At 43.1% G+C, this 15,917-nt stretch overlaps 1 protein-coding gene across 1 annotated transcript in view; it reads left to right on the forward strand.

The window, feature by feature from the left end:
• The window catches only part of msh2 (mutS homolog 2 (E. coli)), a 31,363-nt gene that overhangs the window by 4,352 nt on the left and 11,094 nt on the right, over window positions 1-15,917 (forward strand). Inside the window, exons 2-4 of the mRNA XM_035734561.2 lie at window positions 8,719-8,947; window positions 11,284-11,429; window positions 11,514-11,792. Coding sequence (XP_035590454.1) covers window positions 8,740-8,947; window positions 11,284-11,429; window positions 11,514-11,792 — 633 coding nt within the window. The 5' untranslated portion in view covers window positions 8,719-8,739. The remainder of the gene's footprint in view (window positions 1-8,718; window positions 8,948-11,283; window positions 11,430-11,513; window positions 11,793-15,917) is intronic.

Consider the following 15,917-nt stretch of genomic DNA (forward strand, 5'->3'; position numbering starts at 1 on the left):
CCACAGGTTAATGAGAAGGGTGTGCTTGAAAGGATGCACGTGACTCTGCAATGTTAGGTTGTATTGGAGAGTCTCAGTCTTTAATAATTTTCCACAAACAGTGCCTGTATTTAGTTTTCATACTAGTGAGGCTTGATAATCCACTCTCACATAGGTACGTGGTTGCAAAGGGCATCAGTGTCTTAACAGCACAATTTGCCAAGGCTGGATACTCTGAGCGCAGCCCAATCCATAAATCTGACAGTGGTTTCTGACTAAATTCAATTTTCACAGAACCGCTTGTTCAGATATTGGTAAGTGGACTGGAGGCAAGGCATGAAAGGGATAAGGAATCCAGTTGTTTGTGTCATCCGTTTCGGGGAAAGTACCTGCGTAATTGCGCATGCAACTCACTCAGGTGCTTTGCCAAATCACATTTTACATTGTCCGTAAGCTTGAGTTCATTTGCACACAAAAAGATCATACGATGATGGAAAGACCTGTGTGTTGTCCTTGTTAATGCAGACAGAGAAGAGCTCCAACTTCTTAATCATAAAATATAGTTGCGGAGATGTAATCCTTGATTCAGATCATTCAGGCAAGAAATAAAATCACCCAGATAGGCCAGTCATGTGAGAAACTCGCCATCATGCAAGCGTCAGACAAGTGAAAATTATCGTCAGTAAAGAAAAATTTAAGCTCATCTCTCAATTCCAAAATAGTGTCAATACTCTGCCCCTTGATAAACAGATGACTTCTTTCTGTATGTTGTAAAAGCGTTACATGGTCGCTTCCTATATCATTGCATAGTGCAGAAAATACACAAAAGTTCAGAGGCCTTGCTTTAATAAACAAAGTTCACCATTTTCACGGTAGTGTCCAAAACGTCTTTCAAGCTGTCAGTCATTCCCTTGGCAGCAAGAGCCTCTCGGTGGATGCTGCAGTGTACCTAAGTGGCGTCGGGAGCAACTGCTTGCATGCACGTTACCACTCCACTATGTCTCCCTGTCATGGCTTTTGCGCCATCAGTACAGATACCAACATGAGCAGCAGCTACGTTTGGCTACATATGGACCATTCCCACGAGAGAGTAACGCTTAATGTGATTGGATGTTAATTATTTGACTAGGCTACCTGTATTTGACATTGTGTTGTTATTTCGCTGAAAAGCAGATAGATTAATTCGATTTTTGGCAGTAAAACAAGGCTACTCTAGCAACAAAAAAAACTCACCCAAATGTATAGCCCAGTTTGAAAAAATAAATGGACTGTTAAAAATGTCATCACATTTTTATTTGGCATACCCCGACGGCATTGCGCGTACCCCTGGGGGCGCGAAAAGTATGCAAGTATGAGATCTTTCTAGGAACAAATTGCTGTTCGCAATGTTTGCAAATTACTTTGAATTTCTCTGCAGTATTTTCAGGTATCATACATTTAATTGCAGCTTTTGACTTTTTCGGTGGCATGTTGAAAAAGTAATACATTTGTTGAGCATCACAACTCATTTATACTTATTATCTGTACAAAATACCATTGATTAAACAGTTTGACTTGATTACCTGGGGCAATGGACATTAAGGATCTGCCCCTTTTTAAACATTTTCACCAAAACTGACATACCCAAATCTAACTGCCAATAGCTCAGGACCTGAAGCAAGGATATGCATATTCTTGATACCATTTTGAAAGGAAACCCTTTGAAGTTTGTGGAAATGTGAAATGAATGTAGGAGAATATCACATTAGATCTGGTAAAAGATAATACAATAAAAAAACAAGCTTTTTTGTAATTTTTTTGTACCATCATCTTTGAAATGCAAGAGAAAAGCCATAATGTATTATTCCAGCCAATGTGCAATTTAGTTGTTGGCCACTAGATGGCAGCAGTGTATGTGCGAGGTTTTAGACTGATCCAATGAACCATTGCATTCCTGTTCAAACTTTTGTATCAAGACTTCCCAAGTGTGCCTAAGTGGTTTATTAATAACTTTTGAAGTTCATAACTGTGCACTTCTCAAACAATAGCATGCTATTATTTCACTGTAATAGATACTGTAAATTGGACAGTTCAGGAATTTAAGCTTTCTGCCAATATCAGATGTGTCTATGTCCTGGGAAATGTTCTTCTTACTTACAACCTCATGCTTATCGCATTAGCCTACATTAGCTCAACCGTCCCATGAGGGACCCACCAATCCTGAAGAGGTTTTAAGGAGAATGGGCATTTACAGAATGTTTAGATCAAATTTACTGTGAGATAGATTTGAATAGCATAGGACATTGTGGGTGCTCTATTCATTGTATTTCTGTTTTCAACATGCAGTTCCAGATACAGCCCTGGCATTAGTTGAAGGTATCCAATCCAATAGTTTCTGAAAAGTGGTCACTTCCTGAGATCTGTATTCAAATATAAACAAAAATAAAGTAGTTGCATTCTCAGATCTGTATTCAAATAGTTTTAAAAAGTAGTGCTTTTTGGGGATCTGTATTCAAATAGTTGTAGTCAGCTCCAAAGTAACTATTTGTTCGCCACTAAAAATAGTTACCTTACACAAAGCATAGTTAAAACTACAGTTATCCTAGGTCTGAGTGCATGTGTGTGTGTGAGCTTGTGTGTGTGTTTGTGTGTGATGCTGCAGTAGTAATCTACTGTAGTCTGTCACTCTGGGCCTCTCCGGTGAATTACTGCTATGTTGTAATCAACACATTTGCTGTCGTTATATGAGTTTCAGGCATCTATCAAACAGCAGAAGTGGTTCATCAAATGGTGGGATGATTTTGACAACCAATTTTTTTTGTTGGACGATGTTGCCTGTATTTCCCCTCAGCAATAAAAGGACACATACAATTATTTTTATCTATGGAAATAGACACAATGTTCCAGAAAATGGATAAAGCAATGCTTGCTTATTACAGTGATAGTATCAAATGTAGGCTAAGACCACAATGTTCCTGTGCCCATTTTTAAAAAAACGACCTTGCACAATCACACTGTTTTTTAACGTTGACTTAAAAATAATTCAGAAAAACAAAGGGGATAATGGCCACCACTTAGTAAAACAAATGTAGAACATTTTGTTGTGGGCCTTTTCCCTTCAAGGCACTCTTGAGGAAAAACAAAAGGATGAACAAATTGATTTAAAATGCCTTTATTTATTTAGGTAGAAATACTGTATTTAAAAACATGTTTCGGGCTTGTTATCTGCCTTCATCAGGGAGTACACTTTCAGAATCCCCTTACATGCAGATACAACTTAGCTGTGAGTGAAAGTGAATGAAGTGTTGTGCACACTGTGTGAAAAGGTTTGAAATAGAAACGGTTTGAAAAGGTCTGGTCAATGTGTGTGTGTGTCTGTCTGTTGGGCTGTCCAGTGATGATAGACAGACATCTACCATCCAGCACACACGCACACTTCTGTCTTGGTTAGACAAAGGCGAGTGTGTTGGGTCACTCATCTCTGTAACAGAGATGAGTGATCCACAATACCCTGGGGCAATATGGGCGAGAGAGTGAGCAAGAGGGAGAATAAAAGAGGGCGTTGCAGCCAGCAGAGACGTAGGTGGTTGAAACGCACACACCTGATATCATCTGTGTTGCCATGGCATTGGTCGCCCTGGCAACATTAAGAGATCTGTCATTTCTCACTCGTAAATAGGTATCACACACACCAAGTAGAACACAAGAAAAAAAAAGAAGATTAGAGAACTGTGAAAACAGAGCCAGCCATCACCAGAAATGTCCAGGGCCTCGTTTCCCACTTGCCTTGTAACTAACTTAAGCATTACGATGATCGTACCAGATGCGTCGCTATTTACGAACCAACTTTTTAAAAGTGTTTCCCAAACAAGCACATAGTGAGAAGAAGGTTGGCTAAGTGCGTCGTTAGACCATGTGTCGATACTGATAGTATCGAAAGAAAAGCAGCGCTGCTCTCGGATCAGCTTTCTCCATTCAAATCTTACCTTAACATTATAATTCTTCCACAATACTAAAGATGGATTAGATCCTAGCAACATATTTCTACCTTTGGCTGCAATTAGGCTTATTGTGATTACCCAATAATAATAATGCACTAAATCACAGATTGGTCCTATCATTGCGCACGTTGTCACACATCATGAAACACATTGCGGCTAAAATTACAGACAGTAACCTATTTGCAAAATAGAACTCAATTCATTGAACATGAAATTGATTTCAATATGATTGAAAAAGCCTATATCATCCCAGACACCCTAGACCCACTCCAATTCACATACCTCCCCAACAGAGCCACAGATGACACAATCTTAATTGCACTTCACACTGCCATCTCCCACCTGGACAAGAGGGGAAATAACTCTGCGAGAATGCTGTTCATAGACTACAGCTCAGCTTTCAACAACATAGTCCCCTCCAAGCTCATCACCAAGCTTGGGACTGAATCCCTCACTCTGCAACTGGATTCTGGACTTGCCGACGGGCCAGCCCCAGGTGGTGAGGGTAGGTAACAATACCTCCATCACACTGACCCTCAACACGGGGGCCCCTCAGGGGTGTGTGCTTGGTCCCCTCCTGTACTCCCTGTTAACCCACAACTGCATCTGTCTATACAGTGGGGAGAACAAGTATTTGATAACCTGCAAAATTGGCAGTGTTTCTCACTTACAAAGCATGTAGAGGTCTGTCATTTTTATCATAGGTACACTTCAACTGTGAGAGACGGAATCTAAAACAAAACTCCAGAAAATCACATTGTATGATTTTTAAGTAATTAATTTGCATTTTATTGCATGCCATAAGTATTTGATACATCAGAAAAGCAGAACTTAAAATTTAGTAGAGAACTTTGTTTGCAATTACAGAGATCATACGTTTCCTGTAGTTCTTGACCAGGTTTGCACATACTGCAGAGGGATTTTGGCCCACTCCTCCATACAGACCGTCTCCAGATCCTTCAGGTTTCGGGGCTGTCGCTGGGCAATACGGACTTTCAGCTCCCTCCAAAGATTTTCTATTGGGCTCAGGTCTGGAGACTGGCTAGGCCACTCCAGGACCTTGAGATGCTTCTTACGGAGCCACTCCTTAGTTGCCCTGGCTGTGTGTTTCGGATCGTTGTCATGCTGGAAGACCAAGCCATGACCCATCTTCAATGCTCTTACTGAGGGAAGGAGGTTGTTGGCCAAGATCTCGCGATACATGGCCCCATCCATCCTCCACTCAATACGGTGCAGTCGTCCTGTCCCCTTTGCAGAAAAGCATCCCCAAAGAATGATGTTTCCACCTCCATGCTTCACGGTTGGGATGGTGTTCTTGGGGTTGTACTCATCCTTCTTCTTCCTCCAACCACAGCGAGTGGAGTTTAGACCAAAAAGCTCTATTTTTGTCTCATCAGACCACATGACCTTCTCCCATTCCTCCTCTGGATCATCCAGATGGTCATTGGCAAACTTCAGACGGGCCTGGACATGCGCTGGCTTGAGCAGGGGGACCTTGCGTACGCTGCAGGATTTTAATCCATGACGGCGTAGTGTGTTACTAATGGTTTTCTTTGAGACAGTGGTCCCAGCTCTCTTCAGGTCATTGACCAGTTCCTGTCGTGTATTTCTGGGCTGATCCCCCACCTTCCTCATGATCATTGATGCCCCACAAGGTGAGATCTTGCATGGAACCCCAGACGGAGGGTGATTGACTGTTGTCTTGAACTTCTTCCATTTTCGAATAATTGTGCCAACAGTTGTTGCCTTCTCACCACGCTGCTTGCCTATCGTCCTGTAGCCCATCCCAACCTTGTGCAGGTCTACAATTGTATCCCATTGTCCTTACACAGCTCTCTGGTCTTGGCCATTGTGGAGAGGTTGGAGTCTGTTTGATTAAGTGTGTGGACAGGTGTCTTTTATACAGGTAACGAGTTCAAACAGGCGCAGTTAATACAGGCAATGAGTGGAGAAAAGGAGGGCTTCTTAAAGAAAAACTAACAGGTCTTTGAGATCTGGAATTCTTACTGGTTGGTAGGTGATCAAATACTTATGTCATGCAATAAAATGCCAATTAATTACTTAAAAATCATACAATGTGATTTTCTGGATTTTATTTTTAGATTCCGTCTCTCACAGTTGAAGTGTACCTATGATACAAATTACAGACCTCTACATGCTTTGTAAGTAGGGAAACCTGCAAAATCGTTAGTGTATCAAATTCTTCTCCCCACTGTATCTTGACTGGCTTCATCACCGCTTGGGGCTGAGTTCCCTGCCATCCAAGACCTCTGTATCAGGCGGTGTCAGATGAAGGCCCGAAAAATTGTCAAAGACTCCAGCCACCCAAGCCATAGACTGTTCACTTAGCTACTTTCCGGCAAACGGTACCGGAGCATCGGCTCTTGGACCAACAGGCTTCGAGACAGCTTCTACCCCCAAGCCATAAAACTGCTAAAAAGCCAGACTGGTAAATAATCAATTAGTGGTACCTGAACTATCTGCACTGACTCTATCTTGCACTGACCATACGCACGCTCACTAAACAATATTTACACACTCACACACACACTACATTGACACTCCCACACAAAACCCATACACATTCACATGCGCACACATAACACAGACACTCATACCAACAACAAACACATACACATTACACACACACACATATTTCTACACTCATAATTTATTGCTGCTACACTGTTTTTTAAATTCTTACTCTTATTATTGTCTATCCTGAAGCCTAGTCACTTTACCCTGCTTCCATTTACATATCTACCTCAAATACATTGTACCCCTCCCTACACATTGGTCTGGTACTGGTACTCCCTGTACTGTATATAGCTCTATTTTTGTGTATTTCAGTGCATGTGACAAATACAATTATTTGATAGACCAATGTAGCCCAATGCAGTCATCTTGGTTTTCATTTGAAGCATAATTTTGCCCTTCACTTGTTTGTAACAATTGCAAATAAATAATTAGGCAACTTTGTATTTGTAGTCAACTTCATTCTGAAGTAATCAGCAGTCAGTCAGACAGATAGAATCAAGATGTTTAGGCTATGTTGAGCAGAGATCTTCTATGAATAATATGAAGTGGAAGGGAAAAGAAAGCACTTGTAGATGTGCAAAGGTTTTTAAGAGCCACCTTACTAACGAAGGCTATGGGAAACACCTCGGCTCCTAGATACATCGTAAGAAGGTTCTAATGATGATATTACCACTACGAAGGCTCTGAGGAAGGAGGCCCAGGCCTTACCCCAACCCAGCCTGAAGACCAACGTTGAATTACCTTGGATGCTTCAGGAGAGAAATCTGAACGTACCAGCACTTTGAAAAGTTCATGTAATTATACTTTCCTGTGGATATATTTTGTCACATTCCTACCTGCAAAAGGACCAACCGCACGGACGACCGGTAGAGTAAGTTAAAATATGATTTTATTGAACATCCTGGCTTGTGGAGGTGGTGAGAGGAAACTTTCCTGATCCAAACGCTAATTTGTGCCTGTCATCGTAGAATTCAATCAAATTTAACTTCAGGTTTCCAGGCTAACTCCAACCATAATCCAGGTGTGGGACCCTTTCTTTTACAACCAACAACACTTTTAGAATAGTTTATGATTTGTAACTACTGTAGCTATAAAAACACATGTAATCTTTTTTTGTATTTTACCCCTTTTTCTCCCCAATTTTGAACTTGTCTCATCACTGCAACTCCCCAACAGGCTAGGGAGGCGAAGGTTTAGTCACGTGTCCCCCGAAATATGATCCGCCAAACCGCACTCGGGCCACCAGCCGCACCACTGTGTTGGAGGAAACACTGTTCAACTGACTACCTCAGTCAATCTTGGTCGCCACAAGGAGTCGCTAGAGCGCGATGAGCCAAGTAAAGCCCCATGGCCAAACCCTCCCCAAACCCGGACGATGCTGGGCCAATTGTGCGCCTCCCTATGGGAATCGACCGCGATCGAACCCGGGTCTGTAGTGATGCCTCTAGCACTGCAGTGCCTTAGACCACGATGCAGTGCCTTAAACCGCTGTGCCACTCGGAAGGCCCACATTGAATCTTTTTGCGACACTTTGGCACTAAAGTTGCCAACTCGGGGGCCAGGGAAAATGGCGGAAGCGGATGTTTTGTTTGACTCAGATGGCGTGTCGAGTGGAGATGAGAGTGAGAAGAATTGTATTACAGTGGTGAATGCAAAAGGAAATAAGAGAAGTAAAATGGTAGTGGAAACTAGTCGTTTTTGGTTGGAAGAAGGGTTTTGAATCGATGATGATACCTGGGAGATCCGTTTGAAGTCTCTATTAAAATTGTGAATGAGGTGGCATCGATGAGAGTAAAGAGAGGTGGGTTTATTTTGTTTCAGGAAGTTGTGGGATTGGAATTTGTTGTGTGTGGATCTTCGAAGCAGGGCACCTATCAAGGGTGTTATCTCTGGTTAGAGGCCAGGCTGTATCACAACCGGCCGTGATTGGGAGTCCCATAGAGCGGGGGCACAATTGGCCCAGCGTCGTCCGGGTTAGGGTCATTGTAAATAAGAATTTGTTCTTAACTAACTTGTCTAGGTAAAGGTTAAAAAATAAAAAAATTAACAATGTCGGCCCAAATATATTTTGTTCCATCTTTTCCCACTGCCTGGGCTTCCTCTCACTACCATATTAGGTACTGCATTGAAACGCCAACCGGATGCTTCACATGTATACATCCGGTGAAATATCTGTCTCATAGTTCTATCTGTGCCCTGACGTAACTTCCCGTTTCTCCAGTCCGTGGCGGGAGATTCCAGCATGGCGGTGCAACCTAAACAGAGCTTGTCCATGGATGCTGCTGCCGAACATGGCTTCCTTACCTTCTACTTTTCCATGCCGGAGAAGCCAGACACCACTTTCAGGGTCTTCGACCGGGGTGACTACTACACGGTGCACGGGACCGAAGCGCTGTTCGCCGCCAAGGAGATTTTCAAGACCAACGGAGTCATCAAGACCCTAGGCTCAGGTAGCTACACTTATTTAGCTCAAAGCTAGCCATCTGCATGGTTTTTCACTTTAGATTAGCTCATCCTGATAGCTAGATGCTTAACTACTTCAATATTTGCGTGGGCTATTGTTAGCTTGATACATATGACGCTAGCTAAATCCCAATTTGAGCTAATCTAAAATCACGCCACTTCGATACTTTTACGACCGGAATAGAGCTTTTCGTAGTATGTTATGAGAATTTACACAGCAGGGGCCTCGTTTATCAAAGTATTTGTCAAGGAACATGCCTGACAATTGTTGGGACGCTTTAAAAAAAAATATTTAAAAAAGTCATGTAACGTCAGACGTTATTCCCGAAAATCACTACAAAAAATGTGCTTCAGCCAAAGATTTATATAACTAAACCAAGATAGACCACAGTCTGTCGTTTCCAATGGGAACAAATGAGCCATGGGGGGCAGAGCGAAGCACGAATTCGCCGTTACACTCCGAAACAACGCGTTTAAAAATATATATATATTTTGCTAAAGTCAACAAACCTTAGTCCACTCTGTTAATAACAGATTGTACTTTTGAGACCGGAACTGTATCGAGATCAAATGTTTAATCGTTGAGAGAATTTGAAGATTGTCGACCAAAATCTCTAGTTCCATCTTCTGCCAGCCAGTGTGCTTCCTCTAGTTTTTAAAAATGTATTTCACCTTTATTTAACCAGGTAGGCTAGTTGAGAACAAGTTCTCATTTGCAACTGCAACCTGGCCAATATAAAGCATAGCAGTTCGACACATACAACAACACAGAGTTACACATGGAAAGAACAAAACATACAGTCAATAATACAGTAGGAAAAAAAAGTATATATACAGTGAGTGCAAATAAGGGAGTTAAGGCAATAAATAGGCAAAGTAATTACAATATGGCAATTAAACACTGGAATGGTAGATGTGCAAAAGATGGATGTGCAAGTAGAGATACTGTGGTGCAAAAGGAGCAAAATAAATAAATACAGTATGGGGATGAGGTAGATGGGCTGTATACAGATGGGCTATGTACAGGTACAGTGATCTGTGAGCTGCTCTGACAGATTGTTCTTAAAGCTAGTGAGGGAGATGGGAATCTCCAGCTTCAGTGATTTTTGCAGTTCGTTCCAGTCAGTGGCAGCAGAGAACTGGAAGGAAAGGCGACCAAAGGAGGAAATGGCTTTGGGGGTGACCAGAGAGATACCTGCTGGAGCGTGTGCTACGAGTGGGTGCTGCTATGGTGACCAGCGAGCTGAGATAGGGCGAGGCTTTACCTAGCAGAGACTTGTAGGTAACCTGTAGCCAGTTGGTTTGGCGACGAGTATGAAGTGAGGGCCAGCCAACGAGCGTGTACAGGTCGCAGTGGTGGGTAGTATATGGGGCTTTGGTGATAAAACGGATGGCACTGTGATAGACTACATCCAGTTTGCTGAGTAGAGTGTTGGAGGCTATTTTATAGATGACATCGTCAAAGTTAAGGATCGGTAGGATGGTCAGTTTTACGAGGGTATGTTTGGCAGCATAAGTGAAGGAAGATTTGTTGCGAAATAGGAAGCCGATTCTAGATTTAATTTTTGATTGGAGATGCTTAATGTGAGTCTGGAAGGAGAGTTTACAGTCTAGCCAGACACCTAGGTATTTGTAGTTATCCACATATTCTAAGTCTGAGCCGTCCAGAGTAGTGATGCTGGATGGGCGGGCAGGTGCGGGCAATGATCGGTTGAATAGCATGCATTTAGATTTATTTGCGTTTAAGAGCAGTTGGATGCCACTGAAGGAGAGTTGTATGGCATTGAAGCTCGTCTGGAGGTTAGTTAACAGTGTCCAAAGAAGGGCCAGAAGTATACAGAATGGTGTCGTCTGTGTAGAGGTGGATTAGAGAATCACCAGCAGCAAGAGCAACATCATTGATTTATACAGAGAAGAGAGTCGGCCTGAGAATTGAACCCTGTGGCACCCCTATAGAGACAGCCAGAGGTCCGGACAATAGGCCCTCCGATTTGACACACTGAGCTCTATCAGGTAAGTAGTTGGTGAACCAGGCAAGGCAATCATTTGAGAAACCAAGGCTGTTGAGTCTGCCAATAAAAATGTGGTTATTGACAGAGTCGAAAGCCTTGGCCAGGTCGATGAATACAGCTGCACAGTAGTGTCTCTTATCGATGGCGGTTATGATATCGTTAAGGACCTTTAGCGTGGCTGGGGTGCACCCATGACCAGCTCGGAAACCAGATTGCATAGCGGAGAAGGTACGATGTGATTCAACATGGTCAGTAATCTGTTTAACTTGGCTTTCGAAGACCTTAGACCTGTATTTATTGTGTGTGTGTAGGTAGCCGCAAGCTGGAGAGTGTGGTTCTCAGCAAGACAAACTTTGAGGCTCTGGTCAGAGACCTGCTGCTGGTGAAACAATACAGAGTGGAAGTCTACAGGAACCAAAGCAAATCCAAGGATCACAGCTGGCAACTGGAGTACAAGGTACAAACACAGCCATAGACACAATCTGAAGGTTACATTTACAAGTCTTGTAATAGTTCTCTCTTTCACTACTTCTCTCTTCAGGCGTCTCCAGGGAATCTGAGCCAGTTTGAGGAGGTTCTATTTGGTGGGGCTGAGGGAAGAGGGGCTGGTTCAGCGGGGGTTGTGGCCGTACGGTTGGCTGTCGGGGGTGACGGACAGCGCGTGGTGGGCGTGGGCTATGTGGACGCGTCCCTAAGGACCATGGGAGTGTGTGAGTTCCTTGATGGGGAGACTTTCTGTAACCTGGAGGCTCTGCTTGTGCAGCTGAGCCCTAAGGAATGTCTGCTACCACAGGGTGACAACACTGATAACATACGACAGGTAGGTGTGCGTGTGTCTATGCAACAGAGAGAAAATGTCTTTGTGGGAGGTGAATGAAGTCTGTGAGAAAGGGACTGACTCTGTGAGGTGAGTGTGTATGTATGTGTGTGTGTGTGTGTGAGTCTATATAAAGTACCAGTCAAAAGTTTGGACACCTACTCATTAAAGGGTTTTTCTTTATTGTTACTATTTTCTACATTGTAGAATAATAGTGAAGACATCAAAACGATGAAATAACACACATGGAATCATGTAGTAACCAAAAAAAGTGTGAAACAAATCAATCTATTTTACATTTTAGTTATTTCAAAGTAGTCACCTTTTGCCTTGATGACAACTTTGCACACTCTTGGACGGAGGATTGTGTAGGCCAGATCATCTGATGCAGCACTCCATCAATCTCCTTGGTCAAATAGCCCGTACACAGCCTGGAGGTTTGTTTTGGGTCATTCTCCTGTTGAAAAACAAATGATAGTCCCACTAAGCACAAACCAGATGGGATGGCATATTGCAGCAGAATGCTGTGGTAGCCATGCTGGTTACGTGTGCCTTGAATTCTAAACAAATGACTGACAGTGTCACAAGCAAAACACCACCACCTCCATGCTTCACGGTGGGAACCACACATGTGGAGATCATCTGTTAACCTACTTTGTGTCTCACAAAGTCACTGTGGTTGGAACCAAAAATCTCAAATTTGGACTCATCAGACCAATGGACAGATTTCCACCAGTCTTAATGTCCATTGTTCGTGTTTCTTGGCACCAAGCAAGTCTCTTCTTCTTATTGGTGTCCTTTAGTAGTGATTTATTTGCAACAATTCAACCGTGAAGGCCTGATTCACGCAGTCTCCTCTGAACAGTTGATGTTGAGATGTGTCTGTTACGTGAACTCTGAAGCATTTGTTTGCACTGCAGTCTGAGGTGCAGTTACCTCTAATGAACTTATCCTCTGCAGCAGAGGTAACATGAGACAGTTTCATCATTGCGCTTGATAGTTTTTGCGACTGCACTTGAAGGAAGTTCTTGAAGTTTTCCACATTGACTGACCATGTCTTAAAGTAATGATGGACTGTCATTTCTCTTTGCTTATTTGAGCTGTTCTTGCCATAATATGGACTTGATATTTTACCAAATGGGGCTTAGGGACCTTGTCTAAACACAACTGATAGACTCAAATGCATTAAGAATGAAATTCCACAAATTAACTTTTTAAGAAGGCACACCTGTTAATTGAAATGCATTCCAGTTGACTACCTCATGAAGCTGGTTGAGAGAATGCCAAGAGTGTGCAAAGCTGTCATCAAGGCACAGGGTGGGTACTTTGAAGAATCTCAAATATAAAATATATTTAGAATTGTTTAACACTTTTTTTTTGTTTGTTTACGACATGATTCCATATGTTATTTAATCATTTGATGTAATCACTATTCATTCTACAATGTGGAAAATAGTGTAAATAAAGAAAAACCCTGGAATGAGTAGGTGTCCAAACTTTTCACTGGAACTGTATATACCTGTGTGTTCGTCCTTCCTTCGGAAAGTATTCAGACGAAGATGACTTTTCCCCCATTTTGTTACGTTAGAGCCTTATTCTAAAATGGATAATAAAACCAACTCCAAAATTTACACACACTACCCCATAATCAGAAAGCATTTTTTTTTGTATGTTATTTACAGACTCTTTTGCTATAAGACTCAAAATTGAGCTCGGATGCATCCTGTTTCCATTGATCATCCCTGAGATGTTTCTACAACTGGATTGGAATCCACCTGTGGTAAATTCAATTGATTGGACATGATTTGGATAGGCACACCTGTTTCATATAAGGTCCCACAATTGACAGTGCATGTCAGAACAAAAACCAAGCAATAAGGTCAAAGGAATTGTTTGTGGAGCTCTGGGACAGGATTGCGTCGGCACAGATCTGGGGAAGGGTACCAAACCATTTCTGCAGCATTGAAGGTCCCCAAGAACACAGTGGCCTTCATCATTCTTAAATGGAAGAAGTTTGGAACCACCGAGACTCTTCGTAGAGCTGGCTGCCCGGCCAAACTGAGCAATCTGGGGAGAAGGGCCTTGGTCAGGGAGGTTACCAAGAACCCGATGGTCACTCTGACAGAGTTCCTCTGTGGAGATGGGAGAACCTTTCAGAAGAACATCTCTGCAGCACTCCACCAATCAGGCCTTTATGGAAGAGTGGCCAGACGGAAGAAACTCCTCAGTAAAAGGACAGCCCGCTTGGAGTTTGCCAAAAGGCACCTAAAGGACTTTCAGACCATGAGAAACAAGATTCTCTGGTCTGATGAAACAAAGATTGAACTCTTTGGCCTGAATGCCATGCGTCACATCTGGAGGAAACCTGGCACAATCCCTACGGTGAAGCGTGGTGGTGGCAGTGTCATGCTTTGGGGATGTTTGTCAGCGGCAGGGACTGGGAGACTAGTCAGCATTGAGGCAAAGATGAACGGAACAAAGTACAGAGATACTTAATTAAAACATGCTCAGGACCTCAGACTGGGGCGAAGGTTCCCCTTCCAACAGGACAACGACCCGAAGCACACAGCCAAGATGACGCAGGAGTGGCTTTGGGAATGTCCTTGAGTGGCCCAGCCAGAGCCCGGGCTTGAAACCGATCGAACATCTCTGAAGGGACCTGAAAATAGTTGTGCAGCAACGTACCCCATCCAACCTGACGGAGCTTGAGAGGATCTGCAGGGAAGAATGGGAGAAACTCCCCAAATACAGGTGTGCCATGCTTGTAGCGTCATACCCAAGAAGACTTGAGGCTTGTAATCGCTGCCAAAGGTGCTTCAACAAAGTGCTGAATGAAGGGTCTGAATACTTATGTAAATGTGATTTCAGTTTATTTTTACTAAATTAGCTAACATTTCTAAACTAGTTTTTGCTTTGTCATTAATGGGTATTGTGTGTAGATTGAGAGGGGGGGGGGGGACAATTATAAATCAAGTTTTATCTGTCAAATGCTATATAACAGGTGCTATATAACAGGTGTACCTTACAGTGAAAGCTCTTAACCAATTTTAAGAAAAAATGATTGAAAAATAGATTGGTAAAACATTTTTTAAGTAATTAAGAGCACCAAGAGAAAAAAAAAGTAGTGAGACTATATACAGGGTTCCTGGTACAGATTCAATATGCGAGGGCACAGGTTAGTCAAGGTACATATTACTTCAATTATATGTAGATAGGGTTAAATTGACTGTGCAACGATGATAACCAGAGTATCAGCGGCGTAAAAGAGGGGTTACAATGCAAATAGTCTGGGTAGCCATTGGATTAGATGTTCAGGAGTCTTATGGCTTGGGGGTAGAAGCTGTTGAGAAGCCTGTTTGACCTAGACTTGGTGCTCCGGTACCGCTTGCCGTGCTGTAGCAGAGAGAAGTCTTTGACTAGGGTGGCAGGAGTCTATGACAATTTTTAAGGCCTTCCTCTAATACTGCCTGGTATAGATGTCCTGGATGGCAGGAAGCTTGGCCCCGGTGATGTACTGGGCTGTACGTACTACCTGTGTAGTGCCTATAGGTAGGAGGCAACCAGTCAGGATGCTCTCGATGGTGCAGTTGTAGAACCTTTTTGAAGATCTGAGGACCCCTGCCAAATCTTTTCAGTCTCCTGAGGGGGCATAGGCTTTGTCCTGCCATCTTCACGACTGTCTTGGTGTGTTTGGACTATGATAGGTTGTTGGTGATGTGGACACCGATAAACTTGAAGCTCTCAACCTGCTCCACTACAGCCCCGTCCATGAGAGTATGGGCGTGCTCGGTCCTCCTTTTCCTGTAGTCTACAATCATCTTCTTGATCACGTTGAGGGAGAGGTTATCCTGGCACCACACGGCCAGTTCTCTGACCTCCCTATAGGCTGTCTCACCATTGTCGGTGATCAGGCCTACCACTGTTGTCGTCGGTTAACTTAATGGTGTTGGAGTTGTTCCTGGCCATGCAGTCATGAGTGAACAAGGAGTACAGGAGGGGACTGAGCACGTACCCCTGAGGGACCCCTGTGTTGAGGATCAGTGTGGCGTATGTGTTGTTGCCCACCCTTTCCATCTGAGGCTTTGTACGCGCCTCTGTGTGTAGAGTAAAGGTGGTCTAGAGTTTTTC

The sequence above is a fragment of the Oncorhynchus keta genome, chromosome 24 (genome assembly GCF_023373465.1).
Source record: "Oncorhynchus keta strain PuntledgeMale-10-30-2019 chromosome 24, Oket_V2, whole genome shotgun sequence".
NCBI classification, from domain to species: domain Eukaryota; kingdom Metazoa; phylum Chordata; class Actinopteri; order Salmoniformes; family Salmonidae; genus Oncorhynchus; species Oncorhynchus keta.